This window comes from Nerophis lumbriciformis, linkage group LG20 (assembly GCF_033978685.3).
Source record: "Nerophis lumbriciformis linkage group LG20, RoL_Nlum_v2.1, whole genome shotgun sequence".
NCBI lineage: Eukaryota > Metazoa > Chordata > Actinopteri > Syngnathiformes > Syngnathidae > Nerophis > Nerophis lumbriciformis.
Window position 1 is genome coordinate 1171602 of NC_084567.2, and position 23204 is coordinate 1194805.

At 41.8% G+C, this 23204-nt stretch overlaps 1 protein-coding gene across 7 annotated transcripts in view; it reads left to right on the forward strand.

Annotated features, from left to right (window-relative positions):
• ccdc180 (coiled-coil domain containing 180) overlaps window positions 1-23204 on the forward strand; it is a 28975-nt gene continuing 5771 nt past the window's right edge. The window contains exons 1-28 of one of the 7 annotated variants that reach the window (XM_072915305.1): window positions 6-292; window positions 5859-6133; window positions 6194-6276; window positions 6336-6406; window positions 6474-6583; window positions 9837-9956; window positions 10025-10135; window positions 10197-10292; window positions 10363-10526; window positions 10592-10711; window positions 10764-10843; window positions 10928-11016; window positions 11075-11194; window positions 13999-14172; window positions 14234-14349; window positions 14410-14536; window positions 14601-14667; window positions 14730-14806; window positions 14860-15047; window positions 17213-17382; window positions 17504-17684; window positions 17813-17959; window positions 19631-19775; window positions 19828-19944; window positions 20006-20083; window positions 20152-20369; window positions 20469-20518; window positions 20577-20637. In XM_072915305.1, the coding sequence (XP_072771406.1) occupies window positions 6077-6133; window positions 6194-6276; window positions 6336-6406; window positions 6474-6583; window positions 9837-9956; window positions 10025-10135; window positions 10197-10292; window positions 10363-10526; window positions 10592-10711; window positions 10764-10843; window positions 10928-11016; window positions 11075-11194; window positions 13999-14172; window positions 14234-14349; window positions 14410-14536; window positions 14601-14667; window positions 14730-14806; window positions 14860-15047; window positions 17213-17382; window positions 17504-17684; window positions 17813-17959; window positions 19631-19775; window positions 19828-19944; window positions 20006-20083; window positions 20152-20369; window positions 20469-20518; window positions 20577-20637 (3137 nt within the window). In that variant the 5' untranslated portion in view covers window positions 6-292; window positions 5859-6076. Of the gene's footprint in view, window positions 293-5858; window positions 6134-6193; window positions 6277-6335; window positions 6407-6473; window positions 6596-9836; window positions 9957-10024; window positions 10136-10196; window positions 10293-10362; window positions 10844-10927; window positions 11017-11074; window positions 11195-13998; window positions 14173-14233; window positions 14537-14600; window positions 14668-14729; window positions 14807-14859; window positions 15048-17212; window positions 17383-17503; window positions 17685-17812; window positions 17960-19630; window positions 19776-19827; window positions 19945-20005; window positions 20084-20151; window positions 20370-20468; window positions 20519-20576; window positions 20638-23204 lie in introns of all 7 variants that reach the window. The other 6 variants (XM_072915304.1, XM_072915300.1, XM_072915303.1 and 3 more) reach the window with 6 other exon arrangements.

Below are 23204 nucleotides of genomic sequence, written 5' to 3' on the forward strand. Positions count from 1 at the left end.
ATCGTTTTCACAGCTTTTTGCTTGTTAGAGGTAGAAAGTGTTTTAACGTAGTGTTCTAATTCTTTTTTAAAGGCACAAAAAACAGGTCGGTTATTGAGAAACGTACATTTATGAATATCATTTAATGAATCTTAATGTTGTCCTCCACAGATTTATTTCACGTGTAAGAAATCAGCAATACCGGAACCATTGTAAGGGGAACTTAAGGGCGGGGGACACAGGATGTGATGTCATGTGTTGGACACCCGGAAGTGGCAGAAGTAAGAGCGGGAATAAAAGGCAGAAAAAGACAGTAAGCTTTCTTGGTGTATAATTAAGCTTCGAGTGCATAACTAATAAGTGACAAGTTAGGCACACAACACTCGGCAGGACATAAAGTTTCTGACGCGTCTTTTGATCAGTCGTTCTGTTCCTGCGTGCCATAATAACAACATGACGCCGACCCAAAGTATAAAAAAATGACAGGGTTTATTTTCACTTTTCTTCCTGACAAACGATAGCAAGAATAGCAAAACAATAATACATACGACGTCACAGAGTGGCTAGGACGGCCTTATAGTCAAATTAGCCCAAAAAGTTGTTGCTGTCATAACAAAACATCGTCACATTTACGGCAGTTGCCTACAATTTACGACATTTAATTGCTTTTTACGACGCCCTGTCTAAACAGCGCCCAACTACTTTGATAGGAAATGAACGACAATATTTTAAACTATACACCAATAATATAGCAAAATAACAAATATACAGTCATTTCAGCTTTTACTGTATAATTACATTTACTTTAAACAAAGCATGATACGCACTAGTGATGGGTTGATGAGGCGTCATGAAGCGTTTCGACACATTGCAAAACTGTATTGATACTGTGTCGATACTGTGTCACTAAATACTGACATCTGCTGGACATTAAAAATCCCTACAGGCAACCTATGGACCGACTCAACTGACACTGATTTGATGCCCTAGTACAGGGGTCACCAACCTTTTTGAAACCAAAAACTACTTCTTGGGTACTGATTAATGCGAAGGGCTACCAGTTTGATACACACTTAAATAAATAAATATATTGTCATTTGTAAGTTACACGTAAGTGTGATTTAAACAAGAATAGCTAAATAAATACATTTATATAAATAAAAAAAATGGGTATTTCTGTCTGTCATTCCATCATACTTTTTTTTCTCCCTTTTACGGAAGGTTTTTTGCAGAGAATAAATGATGAAAAAAACACTTAATTGAACGGTTTAAAAGAGGAGAAAACAAGAAAAAATTTAAAATAAAATTTTGAAACATAGTTTATCTTCAATTTCGACTCTTTATAATTCAAATTTCAATCGACAAAAAGAAGAGAAAAACTAGTTAATTTGAATCTTTTTGAAAATATTAAAAAAATAATTTATGGAACATCATTAGTCATTTTTCCTGATTAAGATAAATTTTAGAATTTTGATGACATGTTTTAAATTGGTTAAAATCCAATCTGCACTTTGTTAGAATATTTAACAAATTGGACCAAGCTATATTTCTAACAAAGACAAATCAGCATTTCTTCTAGATTTTCCAGAACAAGAAATTCAAAATACTTTGAAATAAGATTTAAATTTGATTCTACAGATTTTCTAGATTTGCCAGAATAATTTTTTTGAATTTTAATCATAGTAAGTTTGAAGAAATATTTCACAAATATTCTTCGTCGAAAAAACAGAAGCTAAAATGTTTATTATTCTTTACAATAAAAAATAAATAAATTTACTTGAACATTGATTTAAATTGTCAGGAAAGAAGAGGAAGACATTTAAAAGGTAAAAAGGTATATTTGTTTAAAAATCCTAAAATCATTTTTAAGGTTGTATTTTTTTCTCTAAAATTGTATTTCTAAAGGTAATAAGAAGCAAAGTAAAAAATAAATGAATTTAATTAAACAAGTGAAGACCCATCCATCCATCCATTTTCTACCGCTTATTCCAAGTGAAGACCAAGTCTTCAAAATATTTTCTTGGATTTTCAAATTCTATTTGAGTTTTGTCTCTTTTAGAATTAAAAATGTGGAGCAAAGCGAGACCAGCTTGCTAGTAAATAAATACAATTTAAAAAATAGAGGCAGCTCACTGGTAAGTGCTGCTCTTTGAGCTACCTGGTGACCGCGTTGGTGACCCCTGCCCTAGTATATACAATAATATAAACCAAGTCATTGTATTTCATTTAGGATTATTTCATATCTTCATTTAAATAAAAATATATTTTTATCTTTTTTAGATACAGTCAATAAATAATGTGAACATGTATCATAACATGGAAATCTAAGAGAACGTGTTGTGGATGATTGTAGACTGGGAATTTTTTTAATTGTATTTTTTTACACATTTTTATAAAAAAAAAAAAAAAAAAAGGTTTTCCGACGTTTTAGACGATTTCTCTTCTTAGTTATTATTTCTCTGGCACAGAGGAGGCGTCAGTGCGACACAGTTGGCGTATCGGTCACGTGACCAAAACAGCTCATGATCGGTCACGTGACTTTCTAAAAGCGGTACGTGCACCGACACAGGGTTTTGCTCTATGAGCTCGACGCATGCGCCGATGCATCGGTGTTGCCGGTCCCATCACTAATACGCACACATAAAAAAATATGTGTAATTATGTCCGAAATGGCTCTAACAATCGGCGATGCTCAATAAGTCAACAATACACAAGGAAAATGTGCGCTAAATGTGTCAAACTATCTTCGTCCTCCTCAATACCGCCCCCTGGCGGAATGGAGTGTGAGAGTCATGCACTTCCTGTTCGCTTGCCCGATAAAGTTTCATTTGAACGGTCAACTTGCTTTGAGCAATACCACGGATCGCCAGCAGGCGGCAATGATAAAACGAAATTATGAAAACATGTTTAAGATATATAAACATGATAAAAACCTACAAACATGATGAAAATATTTTTACAATATATAAACATGATGAAACGAGGTGTATAATCGACATGAAAAACATTCAAATATAATAAAACGAAATTATGAAAATCTGTTTAAAATATATAAACATGATAAAAATAATTTACATGATATACACATGATTTGTTTTAAATATATAAGGGACAAGCGGTAGAAAATGGACGGATGGATATAAGCATGATGAAACATGCTTTAAGACTACCTGTAAATAAGAATGATGAAACAAAATGATGAAAAGGTTTACATGTAAACATGGTAAATAGTACATCATAAAACATGTAAACAAACATGATAAAACGAAACTATGAAAATACTTAAAACATGTACAAATGGTAATTACATGATAACATGTAAAGAAACATGATAAAACAAAATGATGAAAATATTTAAAACATGGTAAATACATGATAAGAACATGATGAAACAAAAATGATGAACATGTTTTAAACATGGTCAATACATGATAAAAACATGTAAACAAACATGATCAAACAAAATGATGGAAATGTTTAAATTTAAACATGGTAAATACATCATGAAACATGATAAAACGAAGTGATGAAAATGTTTAAAAGATATAAATTATATACAAATATGAAAACAAACATGGTAAAACAAAATGATGAACATATTTAAAACATGTAAACATGGTCAATACATGATAAAAATATGTAAACGAACATGATGAAACAAAAATGATGAACATGTTTAAAACATGTAAACATGGTCAATACATGATAAAAACATGTAAACGAACATGATAAAACAAAATGATGGAAATGTTTATATTTAAACATGGTAAATACATAATGAAACATGTAAACAAACATGATAAAACGAAGTGATAAAAATGTTTAAAAGTTATACATTATATAAAAATATGAAAACAAACATGGTAAAACAAAATGATGAACATATTTAAAACATGTAAACATGGTCAATACATGATAAAAACATGTAAACAAACATGATAAAACAAAATGATGGAAATGTTTATATTTAAACATGACAAATACATCATGAAACATGTAAACAAACATGATAAAACGAAGTGATAAAAATGTTTAAAAGATATACATTATATAAAAATATGAAAACAAACATGGTAAAACAAAATGATGAACATATTTAAAACATGTAAACATGGTCAATACATGATAAAAAAAATATGTAAACAAACATGATAAAACAAAATGATGGAAATGTTTAAATGTAAACATGGTCAATACATGATAAAAACATGTAAACGAACATGATGAAACAAAAATGATGAACATGTTTAAAACATGTAAACATGGTCAATACATGATAAAAACATGTAAACAAACATGATAAAACAAAATGATGGAAATGTTTAAATTTAAACATGGTAAATACATCATGAAACATGTAAACAAACATGATAAAACGAAGTGATGAAAATGTTTAAAAGATATACATTATATAAAAATATGAAAACAAACATGGTAAAACAAAATGATGAACATATTTAAAACATGTAAACATGGTCAATACATGATAAAAACATGTAAACAAACATGATAAAACAAAATGATGGAAATGTTTATATTTAAACATGGTAAATACATCATGAAACATGTAAACAAACATGATAAAACGAAGTGATGAAAATGTTTAAAAGATATAAATTATATAAAAAATATGAAAACAAACATGGTAAAACAAAATGATGAACATATTTAAACATGTAAACATGGTCAATACATGATAAAAATATGTAAACGAACATGATGAAACAACAATGATGAACATGTTTAAAACATGTAAACATGGTCAATACATGATAAAAACATGTAAACAAACATGATAAAACAAAATGATGGAAATGTTTAAATTTAAACATGGTAAATACATCATGAAACATGTAAACAAACATGATAAAACGAAGTGATGAAAATGTTTAAAAGATATACATTATATAAAAATATGAAAACAAACATGTAAAACAAAATGAACATATTTAAAACATGTAAACATGGTCAATACATGATAAAAACATGTAAACGAACATGATGAAACAAAAATGATGAACATGTTTAAAACATGTAAACATGGTCAATACATGATAAAAACATGTAAACAAACATGATAAAACAAAATGATGGAAATGTTTAAATTTAAACATGGTAAATACATCATGAAACATGATAAAACGAAGTGATGAAAATGTTTAAAAGATATACATTATATAAAAATATGAAAACAAACATGTAAAACAAAATGAACATATTTAAAACATGTAAACATGGTCAATACATGATAAAAACATGTAAACGAACATGATGAAACAAAAATGATGAACATGTTTAAAACATGTAAACATGGTCAATACATGATAAAAACATGTAAACAAACATGATAAAACAAAATGATGGAAATGTTTATATTTAAACATGGTAAATACATCACGAAACATGTAAACAAACATGATAAAACGAAGTGATGAAAATGTTTAAAAGATATAAATTATATAAAAAATATGAAAACAAACATGGTAAAACGAAATGATGAACATATTTAAAACATGTAAACATGGTCAATACATGATCAAAATATGTAAACGAACATGATGAAACAAAATTGATGAACATGTTTAAAACATGTAAACATGGTCAATACATGATAAAAACATGTAAACAAACATGATAAAACAAAATGATGGAAATGTTTAAATTTAAACATGGTAAATACATCATGAAACATGTAAACAAACATGATAAAACGAAGTGATGAAAATGTTTGAAAGATATAAATTACATAAAAATATGAAAACAAACATGGTAAAACAAAATGATGAACATATTTAAAACATGTAAACATGGTCAATACATGATAAAACATGTAAACAAACATGATAGTACAACATGTGATACAAACAGGTTATTTACAGCCTCATCCACAACAACCTCTTAGTGACGTCACACCTTAATGACGTCACACGTGCTGCGGTTGGCACGGACGCTCAGCTCGCACAGCCGGAGGACGACCGCGTGACAAGGTGAGTGAGCGCGCACGCGCGAAAGTGAAAGCGTCGAATGGGGCGGCTGTGCGTTGCCATGGAGACCAACAACACGCGCACACTTCTTCCGTGAGCAGGCCGGCGTCGGCATGGAGAGCCGAGTGGTTCCGAGCGGGAAAGTCTACCAGCAGCTCTTCGACGACCAGGTGACGTCATCACGCCGACGTCACGCGTCCCGGTGTCGCTGACGTTGTGTTTGCTCCAAGGTTCGACTGTCGAGGGGTCTGCTGGCGCGCAGACACTCCACGGCCACCATGTGCGTGTCCGCCATGAACACGCCCTGCAGCAGGTACACGCACACGCACACGCACACGCACGCACGCACGCTGAACTTCCGCTGTCGTCCAGCGAGTGGCAGCAGAGAGGCGAGGAGGGCGACCAAGACGTTGAGGACGTCATTAGACTTCCGGACACAGTCGGTGGGTGGTGCCTGACCGATGACGTCACCGCCGACTGTGGACCAATCGGCTGTGTTGTTTTGCGCAGGTGTCAGTCACGTGACATGTGACATCCTGCAGCGTGTGCACCAGCACAAGAGGATCAAACACCAGGAAGTTGTGCGCCACATGGACGCGCAGCTCGCGCAAGTGGCACAGGTGTGTTCACCGGTGCGCGCGCGTTTTACCTTCTATTTACCGTATTTCACTTTCAATTAACCTTGTTTTACATTCTATCGACTTTATTTACCTTCAATTTACCTTGTTTTACATTCTGTTTACTTTAATTTACCTTCAATTAACCTTGTTTTACATTCTATCGACTTTATTTACCTTCAATTTACCTTGTTTTACATTCTATCTACTTTATTTACCTTCAATTAACCTTGTTTTACATTCTATCTACTTTATTTACCTTTAATTTACATTGTTTTACATTCTATATACTTTAGTTAACCTTCAATTTTCCTCGTTTTACATTCTATCTACTTTATTTACCTTCAATTTACCTTGTTTTACATTCTATCTCCTTTATTTACCTTCAATTTACCTTGTTTTACATTCTATATATTTTAGTTTACCTTCAATTTACCTTGTTTTACATTCTATCTACTTTATTTACCTTCAATTAACCTTGTTTGACATTCTATCTACTTTAGTTTACCTTCAATTTACCTTGTTTTACATTCTATATACTTTATTTCACCTTCAATTTACCTTGTTTTACGCTTTTTTTAACCTTCTATTTACCTTACTTTACATTCAATTTACCTTCCATCTACGCTATTTTACTTTCAACATACTTTATGTCAATTTCAATTTACCTTCTCTTACTTTTGTTTGCCTTCCATTTACATGGTGTTACCTTTTTTTTCTGATATTACCTTCCTTTACCTTCTATTTACTTTGTCTTACCTTCTATTATCTTACTTTCAATTTACCTTATTTTACCTTCTGTTTACCTTACTTTCAATTTACCTTGTTTTACCTTTTTTAACTTTCTATTTACATTGTTTTGCCTTTTTTACCTTTATATATGGTATTTTACTTTCAATTTACCTTGACTTACCTTTTTTAACTTTCCATTTACCTTGTTTTGCCTTTTTTACCTTTATATATGGTATTTTACTTTCAATTTACCTTGACTTACCTTTTTTAACTTTCTATTTACCTTGTTTTGCCTTTTTTACCTTTATATATGGTATTTTACTTTCTATTTGCCTTATTTTATACCCTTTAACCTATATTTACCTTATTTTACTTCATTTTAACTTCTATCTACTTTATTTTACTTTTGACCTTTTATTTACCTTATTGTACTTTCAATTGACCTTGTTTTACCTTTTATTTACTCTATTTTACTTTCAATGTGCTCAATTTCACTTTGAATTTACCTTCCATTTAAAAAAATGTACCTTCTATTACTTTTTTACCTTCAATTTACCTTGTTTTACATTCTATCTACTTAATTTGACCTTCAATTTACCTTGTTTTACGCTTTTTTAACCTTCTATTTACCTTACTTTACATTCAATTTACCTTCCATCTACGCTATTTTATTTTCAACATACTCTATGTCAATTTCAATTTACCTTTGATTTACCTTCTCTTACTTTTGTTTGCCTTCCATTTACATGGTATTACCTTTTTTTTTTACCTGATATTACCTTCCTTTACCTTCTATTTGCTTTGTCTTACCTTCTATTATCTTACTTTGAATTTACCTTCTGTTTACCTTACTTTCAATTTACCTTGTTTTAGCTTTTTTAACTTTCTATTTACATTGTTTTGCCTTTTTTACCTTTATATATGGTATTGTACTTTCTATTTGCCTCGTTTTACCCTTTAACCTATATTTACCTTATTTTTACTTCATTTTAAATTCTATCTACTTTATTTTACTTTTGACCTTTTATTTACCTTATTGTACTTTCAAGTGACCTTGTTTTACCTTTTTTTACCTTTATATATGGTATTGTACTTTCTATTTGCCTTGTTTTACCCTTTAACCTATATTTACCTTATTTTTACTTAATTTTAAATTCTATCTACTTTATTTTACATTTGACCTTTTATTTATCTTATTGTACTTTCAATTGACATTGTTTTACCTTTTATTTACTCTATTTTACTTTCAATGTTCACTTTGAATTTACCTTCCATTTAAATTTTTTTACCTTCTATTACTTTTTTACCTTCAATTTACCTTGTTTTACATTCTATCTACTTTATTTGACCTTCAATCTACCTTGTTTTACGCTTTTTTAACCTTCTATTTACCTTACTTTACATTCAATTTTCCTTCCATCTACGCTATTTTTACTTTCACATTACTCTATGTCAATTTCAATTTACCTTCGATTTACCTTGTCTTACTTTTGTTTGCCTTCCATTTACATGGTGTTACCTTTTTTTTTTTTACCTGATATTACCTTCCTTTACCTTCTATTTACTTTGTCTTACCTTCTATTATCTTACTTTCAATTTACCTTATTTTACCTTTTGTTTACCTTACTTTCAATTGACCTTGTTTTACCCTTTTTAACTTTCTATTTACCTTGTTTTGCCTTTTTTTACCTTTATATATGGTATTGTACTTTCTATTTGCCTTGTTTTACCCTTTAACCTATATTTACCTTATTTTTTACTTCATTTTAAATTCTATCTACTTTATTTTACTTTTGACCTTTTATTTACCTTATTGTACTTTCAATTTACCTTGTTTTACCTTTTATTTACTCTATTTTACTTTCAACGTACTCAATTTCACTTTGAATTTACCTTCCATTTAAAAAAATGTACCTTCTATTACTTTTTTACCTTCAATTTACCTTGTTTTACATTCTATCTACTTTATTTCACCTTCAATCTACCTTGTTTTACGCTTTTAACCTTCTATTTACCTTACTTTACATTCAATTTTCCTTCCATCTACGCTATTTTTACTTTCACATTACTCTATGTCAATTTCAATTTACCTTCGATTTACCTTCTCTTACTTTTGTTTGCCTTCCATTTACATTGTGTTACCTTTTGTTTTTTTTACCCCATAATACCTTCCTTTACCTTCTATTTGCTTTGTCTTAAACTTTAACTATTTATTTTACTTTTAATTTACCTTGTTTTAACTTTCTATTTACCTTGTTTTGCCTCTTTATATATGGTATTTTACTTTCTATTTGCCTTGTTTTACCCTTTACCCTATATTTACCTTTACCTTCTGTCTACTTTATTTGACTTTTTACCTTTTATTTACCTTATTGTCCTTTCAATTTACCTTGTTTTACCTTTGATTTATTCTATTGTACTTTCAATTTACTCAATTTCACCTTCAATTTACCTTCCATTTACATTATTGTTACCTTCTATTACTTTTTTGCCTTCCATTGACCTTGTTTTCCATGTCCCGCAGGCGTGTGAGATCCAGGTGAGGACGCACAGCGCGCAGCTGTTGTCTGCGCTGCGGCGCATCAACGAGCGCGTGGACGCACTGCAGCACAACATGCGAGGCGCGGAGCAGCACGACATGCAGGTACGTGCGGCGAGCACACCTGTGCGTGCGTGACGTGAAGGTGTGTGTGTGTGTGTGTGCGTGCGCAGGAAGTGGTGTGCATGTGGAGCGAGCTGGAGGAGCAGCTGAAGAAGAAGAAGAAGATGGTGGCGGACTTCCAGCTCCAAGTCGGCGAGTGCGAGAGGCAGCGAGTCAGCAAGGTGACGTCGTTGTGTGGCTCGGTTGCCACGGCGACCGCGCTGACAATGTGTGTGCGTGTAGATAAGACCTGTGCTCAGGAAGTACGGCCACCTGCTGGAGAAGATCAACTTCCTGCCGTGTGCCGACATGCACCGACAGATCCACAGCGAGGCCACGGTAACGCGCCTCACCTCACCTTTTGACCTTTGACTTTTGACCCCACCCCTCCCACATGCGTGCGCGCCAGATGCTCAACCAGACCCTGCTGGCCAACCGGCGTAGTGCGGCACGCCTCCTGCTGCTCCTGCAGGAGGCCAACCTCCAGCAGGAGGCGCGGCTCCATCTGCAGTGGGAGGAGTCTCTGGGCCGCTGGAGGTGGAGCCGAGCCGACCAGGTGGTGCAGGAGTTCAGGTGGGTGGAGAGGGGGCGAGCGAGTGAGAGCCGGGGCCGAGCGTGCGGCGTGTGGCGTGTTGCAGGTCGGTGCTGGCGAGCGTGGACGTGTGGCAGCTGCTGGCGGACCAGCCCACCTTCCAGGAAGTGGCGCACAGCCTGCGGCGTCTGGCGCAACAACGCTGTGACATCATCGCCGGCATCAGGTGAGACACCTGTCGCCGCGTGTCACGTGACCTCATCACCCGTCTGTTGCAGCGCCTTGGTCCCGCCCCTGCTGTCGGAGGCCCACGTGTCGGACTGGTTCGGCCGGCTGACAGCTGTCAATCAGCACATCGGTAAGTCGATGACTGAGCACGCCGCTCGCCGCCTCTCATTGTATGACTGAGCACACCGCTCGCCGCTCGCCGTCTCTTCCTCAGACAGCCGCCACTCGGACTTCCTGCATCAGCTGCGCTGCTGCTACGAGCTGGTTTGGCGGGAGCGCCTGGCTCAGGTGCAGCGACACCAGGTAACCACCACATTGGGCATCTTCCCCGTCGCCACGGTAACGCCCGTCCCACCCGCAGGAGGCGCTCTCCTCTCTGGACCTGTCGGCGGTGGAAGTGGCGGACATCGTCAAGTCTCAGCTCCTCACTCTGATTGGTCAATACCAGCGGCAGGATGAAGGACAGCTGGCGACCATCGACGTCAGTCCTCACCTATTTACCTTTTATATTGACCATCGACGTCAGTCCTCACCCATTTACCTTTTATATTGACCATCAACGTCAGTCCTCACCTATTTACCTTTTATATTGACCATCGACGTCAGTCCTCACCTATTTACCTTTTATATTGACCATCAACGTCAGTCCTCACCTATTTACCTTTTATATTGACCATCGACGTCAGTCCTCACCTATTTACCTTTTATATTGACCATCGACGTCAGTCCTCACCTATTTACTTTTTATATTGACCATCGACGTCAGTCCTCACCTATTTACCTTTTATATTGACCATCGACGTCAGTCCTCACCTATTTACCTTTTATATTGACCATCGACGTCAGTCCTCACCTATTTACTTTTTATATTGACCATCGACGTCAGTCCTCACCTATTTACCTTTATATTGACCATCGACGTAAGTCCTCACCTAATTACTTTCTATTTACCTTTATATTGACCATCTTTGTCAGTCCTCACCTACTTACCTTCTATTTACCTTTATATTGACCATCGACGTAAGTCCTCACCTAATTACCTTCAATTTACCTTTATATTGACCATCTTTGTCAGTCCTCACCTAATTACTTTCTATTTACCTTTATATTGACCATCGACGTCAGTCCTCACCTATTTACCTTCTATTTACCTTTATATTGACCATCGACAAAAGTCCTCACCTAATTACTTTCTATTTACCTTTATATTGACCATCTTTGTCAGTCCTCACCTATTTACCTTTATATTGACCATCGACGTCAGTCCTCAGCTATTTACCTTCTATTTACCTTTATATTGACCATCGACGTAAGTCCTCACCTAATTACTTTCTATTTACCTTTATATTGACCATCTTTGTCAGTCCTCACCTATTTACCTTCTATTTACCTTTATATTGACCATCGACGTCAGTCCTCACCTATTTACCTTCTATTTACCTTTATATTGACCATCGACGTCAGTCCTCACCTATTTACCTTTTGTATTGACCATCGACGTCAGTCCTCACCTATTTACCTTCTATTTACCTTTATATTGACCATCGACGTCAGTCCTCACCTATTTACCTTCTATTTACCTTTATATTGACCATCGACGTAAGTCCTCACCTAATTACTTTCTATTTACCTTTGTATTGACCATCTTTGTCAGTCCTCACCTATTTACCTTTATATTGACCATCGACGTAAGTCCTCACCTAATTACCTTCTATTTACCTTTATATTGACCATCAACGTTAGTCCTCACCTATTTGCCTTCTATTTACCTTTATATTGACCATCAACGTCAGTCCTCACCTATTTACCTTTATATTGACCATCAACGTTAGTACTCACCTATTTGCCTTCTATTTACCTTTATATTGACCATCAACGTCAGTCCTCACCTATTTACCTTTATATTGACCATCTTTGTCAGTCCTCACCTATTTACCTTATATTTACCTTTATATTAACCATCAACATTAGTCCTCACCTATTTACCTTCTATTTACCTTTATATTGACCATCGACGTAAGTCCTCACCTAATTACCTTTTATATTTACCTTTTTATTGACTATCTTTGTCAGTCCTCACCTATTTACCTTCTATTTACCTTTATATTGACCATCAACGTTAGTCCTCACCTATATGCCTTCTATTTACTTTTATATTGACCATCAACGTCAGTCCTCACCTATTTACCTTTATATTGACCATCGACGTCAGTCCTCAGCTATTTACCTTTATATTGACCATCGACGTAAGTCCTCACCTATTTGCCTTCTATTTACCTTTATATTGACCATCAATGTCAGTCCTCACCTATTTACCTTCTATTTACCTTTATATTGACCATCAACGTTAGTCCTCACCTATTTGCCTTCTATTTACCTTTATATTGACCATCAACGTCAGTCCTCACCTATTTACCTTTATATTGACCATCGACGTAAGTCCTCACCTAATTACCTTCTATTTACCTTTATATTGACCATCAACGTTAGTCCTCACCTATTTACCTTCAATTTACCTTTATATTGACCATCAACGTTAGTCCTCACCTATTTGCCTTCTATTTACCTTTATATTGACCATCAACGTCAGTCCTCACCTATTTACCTTTATATTGACCATCGACGTAAGTCCTCACCTAATTACCTTCTATTTACCTTTATATTGACCATCTTTGTCAGTCCTCACCTATTTACCTTCTATTTACCTTTATATTGACCATCAACGTCAGTCCTCACCTATTTACCTTTATATTGACCATCAACGTTAGTCCTCACCTATTTGCCTTCTATTTACCTTTATATTGACCATCAACGTTAGTCCTCACCTATTTACCTTCTATTTACCTTTATATTGACCATCAACGTTAGTCCTCACCTATTTGCCTTCTATTTACCTTTATATTGACCATCAACGTTAGTCCTCACCTATTTGCCTTCTATTTACCTTTATATTGACCATCAACGTCAGTCCTCACCTATTTACCTTCTATTTACCTTTATATTGACCATCAACGTTAGTCCTCACCTATTTGCCTTCTATTTACCTTTATATTGACCATCAACGTTAGTCCTCACCTATTTGCCTTCTATTTACCTTTATATTGACCATCAACGTTAGTCCTCACCTATTTGCCTTCTATTTACCTTTATATTGTCCATCGCCGTCAGTCCTCACCTAATCACTTTCTATTTACCTTTATATTGACCTTAGCTTCTTTGATATAGTGTTACCTTCTATTGACCGTCAGTCCTCCCACCTGGTGACCACACCCACCGTGTGTGCAGACGTGCTCAGACGGGTTGTGGGCGGCGTCCGCCAGGCTCAGCAGGCGTGTCTTCGTGGTGATGCGCGCCTTGGCCTCGCTGTGGGAGGAGCACAGCGCCAAGCTGCTGCGCCAGGAGGAGGACATCCAGCGGCAGCTGGACGAGCTGAGGCTGGCGCAGGAGAAACACGTGCAGGTGAGTGCGATGGCGGCAGGCAGGTGGGCGGGGTCAGTGAGCGTCCTCCATGACGCCGCAGAGAAAGAAAGTCTACCTGGACGAGATGCTGGCCGGACTTCGCCAGGAGAGCAGCGAGCCGGCCCTGAGGAAGTATCTGGAGCAGACCGTGCACTACCTGAGCAACCTGAAGGAAAGGTGTGCTCGACGCTCTTATTGTGAAGGTGTGGGCTTCTCACTTCCTGTGTGCTTCAACAGCTGCGGCGAGTGCGTCTCCGATCAGCGCCGCGTGTTGGACCGCCTCCCGCACATCTATGTGGCCGAGCTGGACGTCTACAGCGGACACCTGAGCGACTTCTTCCGCCTCAGCCACGCCTTCACCGCGGTAACCACGGCGACCGCACACACCTGACATGCCTCTTCCTGCACGTTCCTTTCTCGCCCTCCAGACCGCCGAGGATGTCCGGAAACTCCCGGCAGTCGACGACAACGACGACGTCGCCAGCGCCGCAGAAGGTCCGTGTCACGCTCGCCTGCGCCAAATCTCACGGTCTGACATTCCTTGTGTGTGTTTGGAGGCGGGACAACAGCGGCGAGTCCAATCAGCAGTCAGAGTGCCGACGAGCCTGAGCCGTCCTCTGATTGGCTGACGGAGGTGAGCTCACCTGCCATTATTGATGGATGATTATTGATCCGGGTGTGCTGCAGGCCCAGACGTCCCTGCTGGATCTGTACGACCTCAGCAGCAAGGTGGCGTTCACGTCGTCAAGGGGCGTGTCCTACTCGGGCCCCTGCTTCCGCTGCCCCGCCAGCGACCTGCCCGGCAACATGAGCAAGCAGCAGGAAGCGCACCAGAGCCTGTTTCCTGTGGAGCTGCTCACGCACACGCTCAGCAGGTGAGCATCCAGCGTGGCCCATGGCGGACTGACACCCATGGCGCACTGACACCCATGGCGCACTGACGCCCATGGTGCACTGACGCCCATGGCAGATCGACGCCCATGGCAGATCGACGCCCATGGCGGACTGACGCCCATGGCAGATCAACGCCCATGGCAGATCGACGCCCATGGCGCACTGACGCCCATGGCATACTGACGCCCATGGCGGATCGACGCCCATGGCGGACTGACGCCCATGATGCACTGTACGCCCATGGCGCACTGTACGCCCATGGCGCACTGACGCCCATGGTGGATCGACGCCCATGGCGGATCGACGCCCATGGCGGATTGATGCCCATGGCGGATCGACGCCCATGGCTCACTGACGCCCATGGCGGATCGACGCCCATGGCGCACTGTACGCCCATGGCACACTGACGCCCATGGTGCACTGTACGCCCATGGCACACTGACGCCCATGGTGCACTGTACGCCCATGGCGGATCGACGCCCATGGCGGACTGACGCCCATGGCGGATCGACGCCCATGGTGCACTGACGCCCATGGCGGATCGATGCCCATGGCGGATCGACGCCCATGGCGGATCGACGCCCATGGCTCACTGACGCCCATGGCGGATCGACGCCCATGGCGCACTGTACGCCCATGGCACACTGATGCCCATGGTGCACTGTACGCCCATGGCGCACTGTACGCCCATGGCGCACTGACGCCCATGGTGGATCGACGCCCATGGCGGATCGACGCCCATGGCGGATCGACGCCCATGGTGCACTGACGCCCATGGCGGATCGACGCCCATGGCGCACTGTACGCCCATGGCACACTGACGCCCATGGTGCACTGTACGCCCATGGCGGATCGACGCCCATGGCGCACTGTACGCCCATGGCACACTGACGCCCATGGTGCACTGACGCCCATGGTGCACTGTACGCCCATGGCGGATCGACACCCATGGCGCACTGTACGCCCATGGCGCACTGACGCCCATGGTGCACTGTACGCCCATGGCGCACTGACGCCCATGGTGGATCGACGCCCATGGCGGATCGACGCCCATGGTGCACTGACGCCCATGGCGGATCGATGCCCATGGCGGATCGACGCCCATGGCTCACTGACGCCCATGGCGGATGGAAGCCCATGGCGGACTGACGCCCATGGCGGATCGATGCCCATGGTGCACTGACGCCCATGGCGGTTCGACGCCCATGGCGCACTGTACGCCCATGGCGCACTGACGCCCATGGTGGATCGACGCCCATGGCGGATCGACGCCCATGGTGCACTGATGCCCATGGCGGATCGACGCCCATGGCGCACTGTACGCCCATGGCACACTGACGCCCATGGTGCACTGTACGCCCATGGCGGATCGACACCCATGGCGCACTGTACGCCCATGGCGCACTGACGCCCATGGTGGATCGACGCCCATGGTGCACTGACGCCCATGGCGGATCGATGCCCATGGCGGATCGACGCCCATGGCTCACTGACGCCCATGGCGGATGGAAGCCCATGGCGGACTGACGCCCATGGCGGATCGATGCCCATGGTGCACTGACGCCCATGGCGGTTCGACGCCCATGGCGCACTGACGCCCATGGTGGATCGACGCCCATGGCGGATCGACGCCCATGGTGCACTGACGCCCATGGCGGATCGACGCCCATGGCGCACTGTACGCCCATGGCTCACTGACGCCCATGGCGGATGGAAGCCCATGGCGGACTGACGCCCATGGCGGATCGATGCCCATGGTGCACTGACGCCCATGGCGGTTCGACCCCCATGGCGCACTGTACGCCCATGGCGCACTGATGCCCATGGTGGATCGACGCCCATGGCGGATCGACGCCCATGGTGCACTGACGCCCATGGCGGATCGACGCCCATGGCGCACTGTACGCCCATGGCGCACTGACGCCCATGGTGGATCGACGCCCATGGTGCACTGACGCCCATGGCGGATCGATGCCCATGGCGGATCGACGCCCATGGCTCACTGACGCCCATGGCAGATGGAAGCCCATGGCTCACTGACGCCCATGGCGGATCGATGCCCATGGTGCACTGACGCCCATGGCGGTTCGACGCCCATGGCGCCCTAAAGCCCATGGCGTGCTTCTCAACCTGTGTGCACGTGCAGGGCGCGCACGTCCTTCCTGGAGCACCTGGAGCAGCGCTACCATGAGGTCCTGACCAGCGTGGTCACCACGGTGACGGAGAGGAAGGAGGCGGTGTGGGCGTACCACGAGCTCCAGATGCAGCAGTTGGCGCCACAACACGTCAAGAAGTGCATCTACCTGCCACGCCTGGGTAACACGCACACACCTGCACGTGCACGCTCACGCCTCATGCTGTGTGTGTGTGTGTGTGTGTGTGTGTGTGTGTGTGTGTGTGTGTGTGTGTGTGTGTGTGTGTGTTGGCGTGCACGCAGCCGAGCTGCGGCAGCACAAGCAGCGTGTGGACGCTCACTGCCAGGAAGTGTCCGACGTGCTGGCTTCCTGTATGGCGGCGCTACATCAGCTGCAGACCTCCGTCAACGCCAAGAACCACAAGCTCATCGCCACGCTGTCCAAGATGGACGACAGCGTCCGCAAGACGGACGGCAGCAGACGGTAAACACACCACTAAAGTCATCTGAACGGGACTTTATATCCTGCGTGTGTGTGTGTGTGTGTGTGTGTGTGTGTGTGTGTGTGTGTGTGTGTGTGTGTGTGTGTGTGTGTGTGTGTGTGTGTGTCAGGCTGGAGACGCTTAGCTCCACCCTGCAGAACTGTCTGGATGAATACATCAAAGACACCCAGCTCTCCAACACCGCCTTCAGACAAATGCTTCATCTCAAAATGGATGAACTCCGACGCAAGACGGCTCACCTCCTCCACTCCTTCAGGTAATAACCATGTCATCGTATTCATTTACCTTATTTGACTGCCAATTCACATTCTACTTACCTTCTTATACCTTCTTTGTTTACCTTCTATTGACCTGATTTGACTTCCTATTTACCTTATTTTACTGTCAATTTTCCTCCGATTCACTTTCTATTTACCTTATTTTTGTCATGACTTGGTCCTGGGGTTTAGTTTATCTAGAAGGCAACGTAAAGTTGGCTCGGGCGAGACGGGAATGAGAGTACATGATTTATTTAAACACTATAACTACAAAAAAAAAGGAAGCAAACAAAAGGCGCGCACAAGGGCGGAAGTACAAAACTTGACTATAAACACAAAACTTGCACAAAGGCAGAAACTATGAACAATTAAAAAAAACTTTCAAACTATGGCATGAATAAAGAAAACTTACTTGGACGAGAAAACGGCATGAAAAAAGAGCAGCAAGGGTCATAAGGGTGTGTGGAGAGTGTGCAGAAGCATAAATGCGGGATGTCGCCAGAACGACAAACTGAAAACAATGAACTTAAATACTATAGACATGATTAGTGAAAGCAGGTGCGTGACTCAAAACGTGAAACAGGTGCGTGACGTGACAGGTGAAAAATAATGGTTGCTATGGTGACAAAACAAAACAAAGGTGCACAAAAAGTCCAAAAACAAAACCGAACATGACTAAAACAAAACATGATCACACAGACATGACAATTTTGCTGTCAAGTTACCTTTGATTTACCTTGTTCTACCTTCTGTTTACCTTATTTTACTTTCTTTTTGCCTTTTTTACCTTTATTACTTCCTATTTACCATATTTAATTTTCACTTGTTTTACCTTCTATTTACTATATTTTACTTTCAATTTACCTTTTTACCTTCTATTGCCTTGTTTTACCTTCCATTTACCCTATTTCTACTTTCTATGTCCTTGTGTTACCTTCCATTATACCTTTATAGTACCTTTCATTTATCTTGTTTTACCTTCTATTTACCTTTCTTTTAGCTTCTTTTACATTGTAATACCTTATATTTACCTTTTTTAATCTTCTATTACCTTCAATTTACCTTGCTTACCTTGTTTTTAGCTTCTTTTACATTGTAATACCTTATATTTACCTTTTTTAAATCTTCTATTACCTTGTATTTACCTTGCTTACCTTGTTTTTAGCTTATTTTACATTGTACTACCTTCAATTTACCTTGTTTACCTTCCGGTTCCCTTATGTTACCTTTTTTTATCCTTCTCTTTATTTTTTTATGTACCTCTTTTTTACTTTTCTATTTACCTTGTTTTGACTTTGATAACATATTTTCCCTTCTAATTTTTTGTACTTTTTATGTACCTTTTTTTTACTTTTCTATTTACCTTATATTTATTACCTTCCACATACCTTGTTTTTCCTTCATTTTTACCTTCTATTCATCTTTTCAACATATATACATTTGTTTTAGCTCATTTTACATTCTGTGGATGTACTTTGACCTTGTTTCCGTTCTATTACCTTCGATTTACCTTTTTTACACTGTATTTACCTTCTATGACCTTAATTTCCTTTTTTTTTACCCTTTATTTACTTTGTTTCCCCCTTTTTAACTTCTTTGACCTCCTATTTTCTGTTGTTCCCCTTCTTTGACCTTCTTTGACCTTGTGCTGACCTTGCCGTGTTGGTCAGGTTGTTCAGCGAAGGCGGTGACTTCACTCGTACCGAGGTGAAAATCTTCCAGCGCCATCTGAAAGAAGAAAGCAAACGCATCAGCGTGGCGGAGGAGAGCGTCTACGCCGATCTTCACAACCTGGAGTCCAAGAGTCTGCAGCAGGTGTGACCTTTGACCCCCGCACTGTTAGCGTGCTAACAGACGTGTGGTCCAGGTGAAAGCGGTGTCGGGGCGTTTCGAGGAGAAGCTGTCCATGCTGCAGGCCGAGGTGAAGTTCATGGAGAAGATCCAGAGGATTCTCAGCAGCACCCAGGTGGAGGCCAAAGCCGAGGTACGACCTTTGCACCTCACCTGACCTCCTTGGCCCCGCCCTGAGTCATGTGACCTTGCAGACGGCCAGCAGCAACCAGCAGGAGGCCACCATCAGCGCGCTCATGGAAGATATGAGGAAGACTCTGGATAAAGAGAAGGTGCAGCTGCTCGCCATCATCATCATCATCATCATCATCATCACACCTGTGTGTGTGTGTGCGTGCAGGTGTGTGTGGATGAGGTGTGTGTGTGGCTGTCATCCCTCAGCGTGGCCCTCAAGAGGCGGAGTCATTACTTGGACGAGGAGAACGCACCCGCGCCCGCCGCCGCCAAATCCAGGAAGCAGGTGTGTTCGGCTCCGCCTCCCGCTCTGCTGCAGCCCTGCAGGTCGGGGGGCAACATCCTGGAAGACCCCATAGTGGGCGTGGTCAAGTCTCTGAACAGGTGTGTACGTCAAACAGCCCACGCCAGCTGTGGCGCTCTGACGTTAATCCCCCCCCCACCCCCACCCCCCCACCCCCCCCACCCATCTGTGTCCGTCAGGTTCTCTGGGGGTCCCGACCCCACCACCGCCGGCCCCGCCCCCCTCACAGGTGAGTCCACCACCCTGAACGCAGAAGGTCAAAGGTGAATGTGACGGCGTGTGTGCAGGTCGAAGCTCCACCCATCGCCAGCTGTCATCGCGACGTAGTGAGTCTGCTGCTGTGACCAGGTGCACGCACACACACACACACACACACACACACACACACACACACACACACACACACACACACACACAAATGAATCATAACACGTTAACAACATAAAAAATAATATAGTTAAATTTTAAAAAATTGCAGCACAAACGATTGGAACAAGTTTGGGGAGACTTTGAGAAGGTGGGAGGGGCCAACTTCACACACACACACACACACACACACAGAATGACCTTGTGGGGATTGATACACACTGCAGTACCTACGTTTGACCACTTGTCATACACTCGTCACTAGAGATGCGCGGATAGGCAATTATTTCATCCGCAACCGCATCAGAAAGTCGTCAACCATCCGCCATCCACCCGATGTAACGTTTGATCAGAACTGCACCCGCCCGCCATCCGCCCGCACCCGCCCGTTGTTATATATCTAATATAGACGATGCAAGGCATTAGTGAGGCATACCTGCCAACTACTCTGGTTTTCCCGTAATTAGTACGGTTTTCATCAACCTATTCCGGGTTACGGTTGCAGTGATAAAAAATACGGTTTTTCATTAATTAAAAAAAAAAAAAGGGTGAAAACTACGCGAATTGCACCTTGTGCAGACAAGATTTTTCGATCGGACACGGAGGAATTAGCGATGTAAAAGACCACGTTGGGACAAAAAAACACAAGTCTAATGCCGTTGCTAGCGATACAAGTGGAAAACTTTCAACGTTTTTCGTCGCCCAAACAGATTCTTTGGATGTGATAAATGCCGAAGTTTTATTTACGGAGGCAATAATTGAGCATGGATTTCCAATCGCACTGGCTGATCACATGGGACAGTTAAATGTTTGTAATGCAACCTTTAAAAATCATTACGCGGTGATCGCGGTCCCAAAAATAAACTTTTCTTGCATGATAATGTCCAGAAAAATTTGCTTTATATTACCATAGAGTCCTTTTAACGAATGAGTTTGATGGTTTATCACAAACCTTAAATGAAAGAAGTCCTTTGTTCTCCTGCACCATGCATATGCGCTTTGGCCTTGCTTCCTGTTTGGTGCGCAATCCTGTCGGCTGTATTTCACAGCACGACATACTGTTAAAAGTGTTTATACTATTTATGCTTTCAAGTCCAAGTTGAAGAAATCTTGTTAAATGTTGACAGCATAACTACCAAAATACAGAAGTATGTCCTTAATATTTTTGCAGTGCTATTTCTGTTGAAAAGTTCAAATGATGACATTAGAGATGTGATGTGCCACTTTTCAAGTGTCTGATGGCTTCAATTCATTTTCATTAATTTTTCATATTTTGAATTCTTTTGAAAGGCTTACAAAAAAACTACATTTGAATTGTAATTCCATGCTATTGACAGGACTATTAATTTTAATGAAGTTAGCTTACCATGTTTACAGTATGATAATTGTGATAGAAATGTGAATTTTAGGCACAGAATATTTTTTACAATTGAACAAGGCAGTAGATTATACAAGCTTGGACAGAAAGTTAATAATGACACCAATTTTGTTTTTAATGGAATTGTTTAGTACTGTTTTACCATTTGTTTACTGTAAAAAGTGTTTATACTTTCAATGAACAAATTGAAGTCTTGTGAAAGGTTGACAGGATAACTGGCATTAACTGTCAAAATAATTTCAAACTATTGAAGTTAGCTTACAGAATAAACATGCCAATCAACCCATATGATTTTTGCTGTAATATTTTTGTTTTGAAAAGTCACTGTGACTGATAGAAAAGTGATGGTTTTAGCAACATTTTAACCTGTCTGAATGCTAATAATCATTTTGCGTCGGGGGGCGAAGCCCTGAACCCCCCACCAGGACTTTGTCCTGGACCTACCGGGGCCTGCGGCCCTTGGACCCTGGCTACTAGGTTTTTCTGATTTCAAAAGTTGGCAGGTATGGTGAGGTTATAAAGCTTTTGCCTGTTAAAGAAAGGAGACTGATCCAATGCAGCACAGACATTCGCGTGCCACGCTGTCACGACCCAGACGCACACCAGTGCGCAATCATATGGGAGCCGCGCTGAGCGCACCTCCAAGCGCGTCTCGCTGCCGGCGACGGCCGGGTATATGGGCCCGACGCTCCAGCGCCATCCATTTTCAGGGCTAGTTGATTCGGCAGGTGGGTTGTTACACACTCCTTAGCGGGTTCCGACTTCCATGGCCACCGTCCTAGCTGCTGTCTATATCAACCAGGGTGAGCCCCACCCCTTTCGTGAGCGCACTGCGCGCGGAGTGACCCCTGTTACGCGCCCCCGGCAACAGGGGTGGCGGGCAGGTAAGCTGCGCGGGCGGAGCGCGCGGAGTGACCCCTGTTACGAGCCCCCGGCCACGGGGGTGGCGGGCAGGTAAGCTGGGGTGGCGAAGACGGACGAGGCGGGGTGTCGGTGCGGTGGGCGCGGTAGTGACTCTGGACGTGCGTCGGGCCCTTCTCACGGATCGCCTCGGCTACGGCTACCGGTGGGGCCCTCTCGGGGGAAGGGGCCTCGGTCCAGGACCCCGGCGAGGCGTCCCTTCTCCGCTCCGTAATAGTGTCCATCTCTTTTTCTTTTTTTTCTTCTGTTG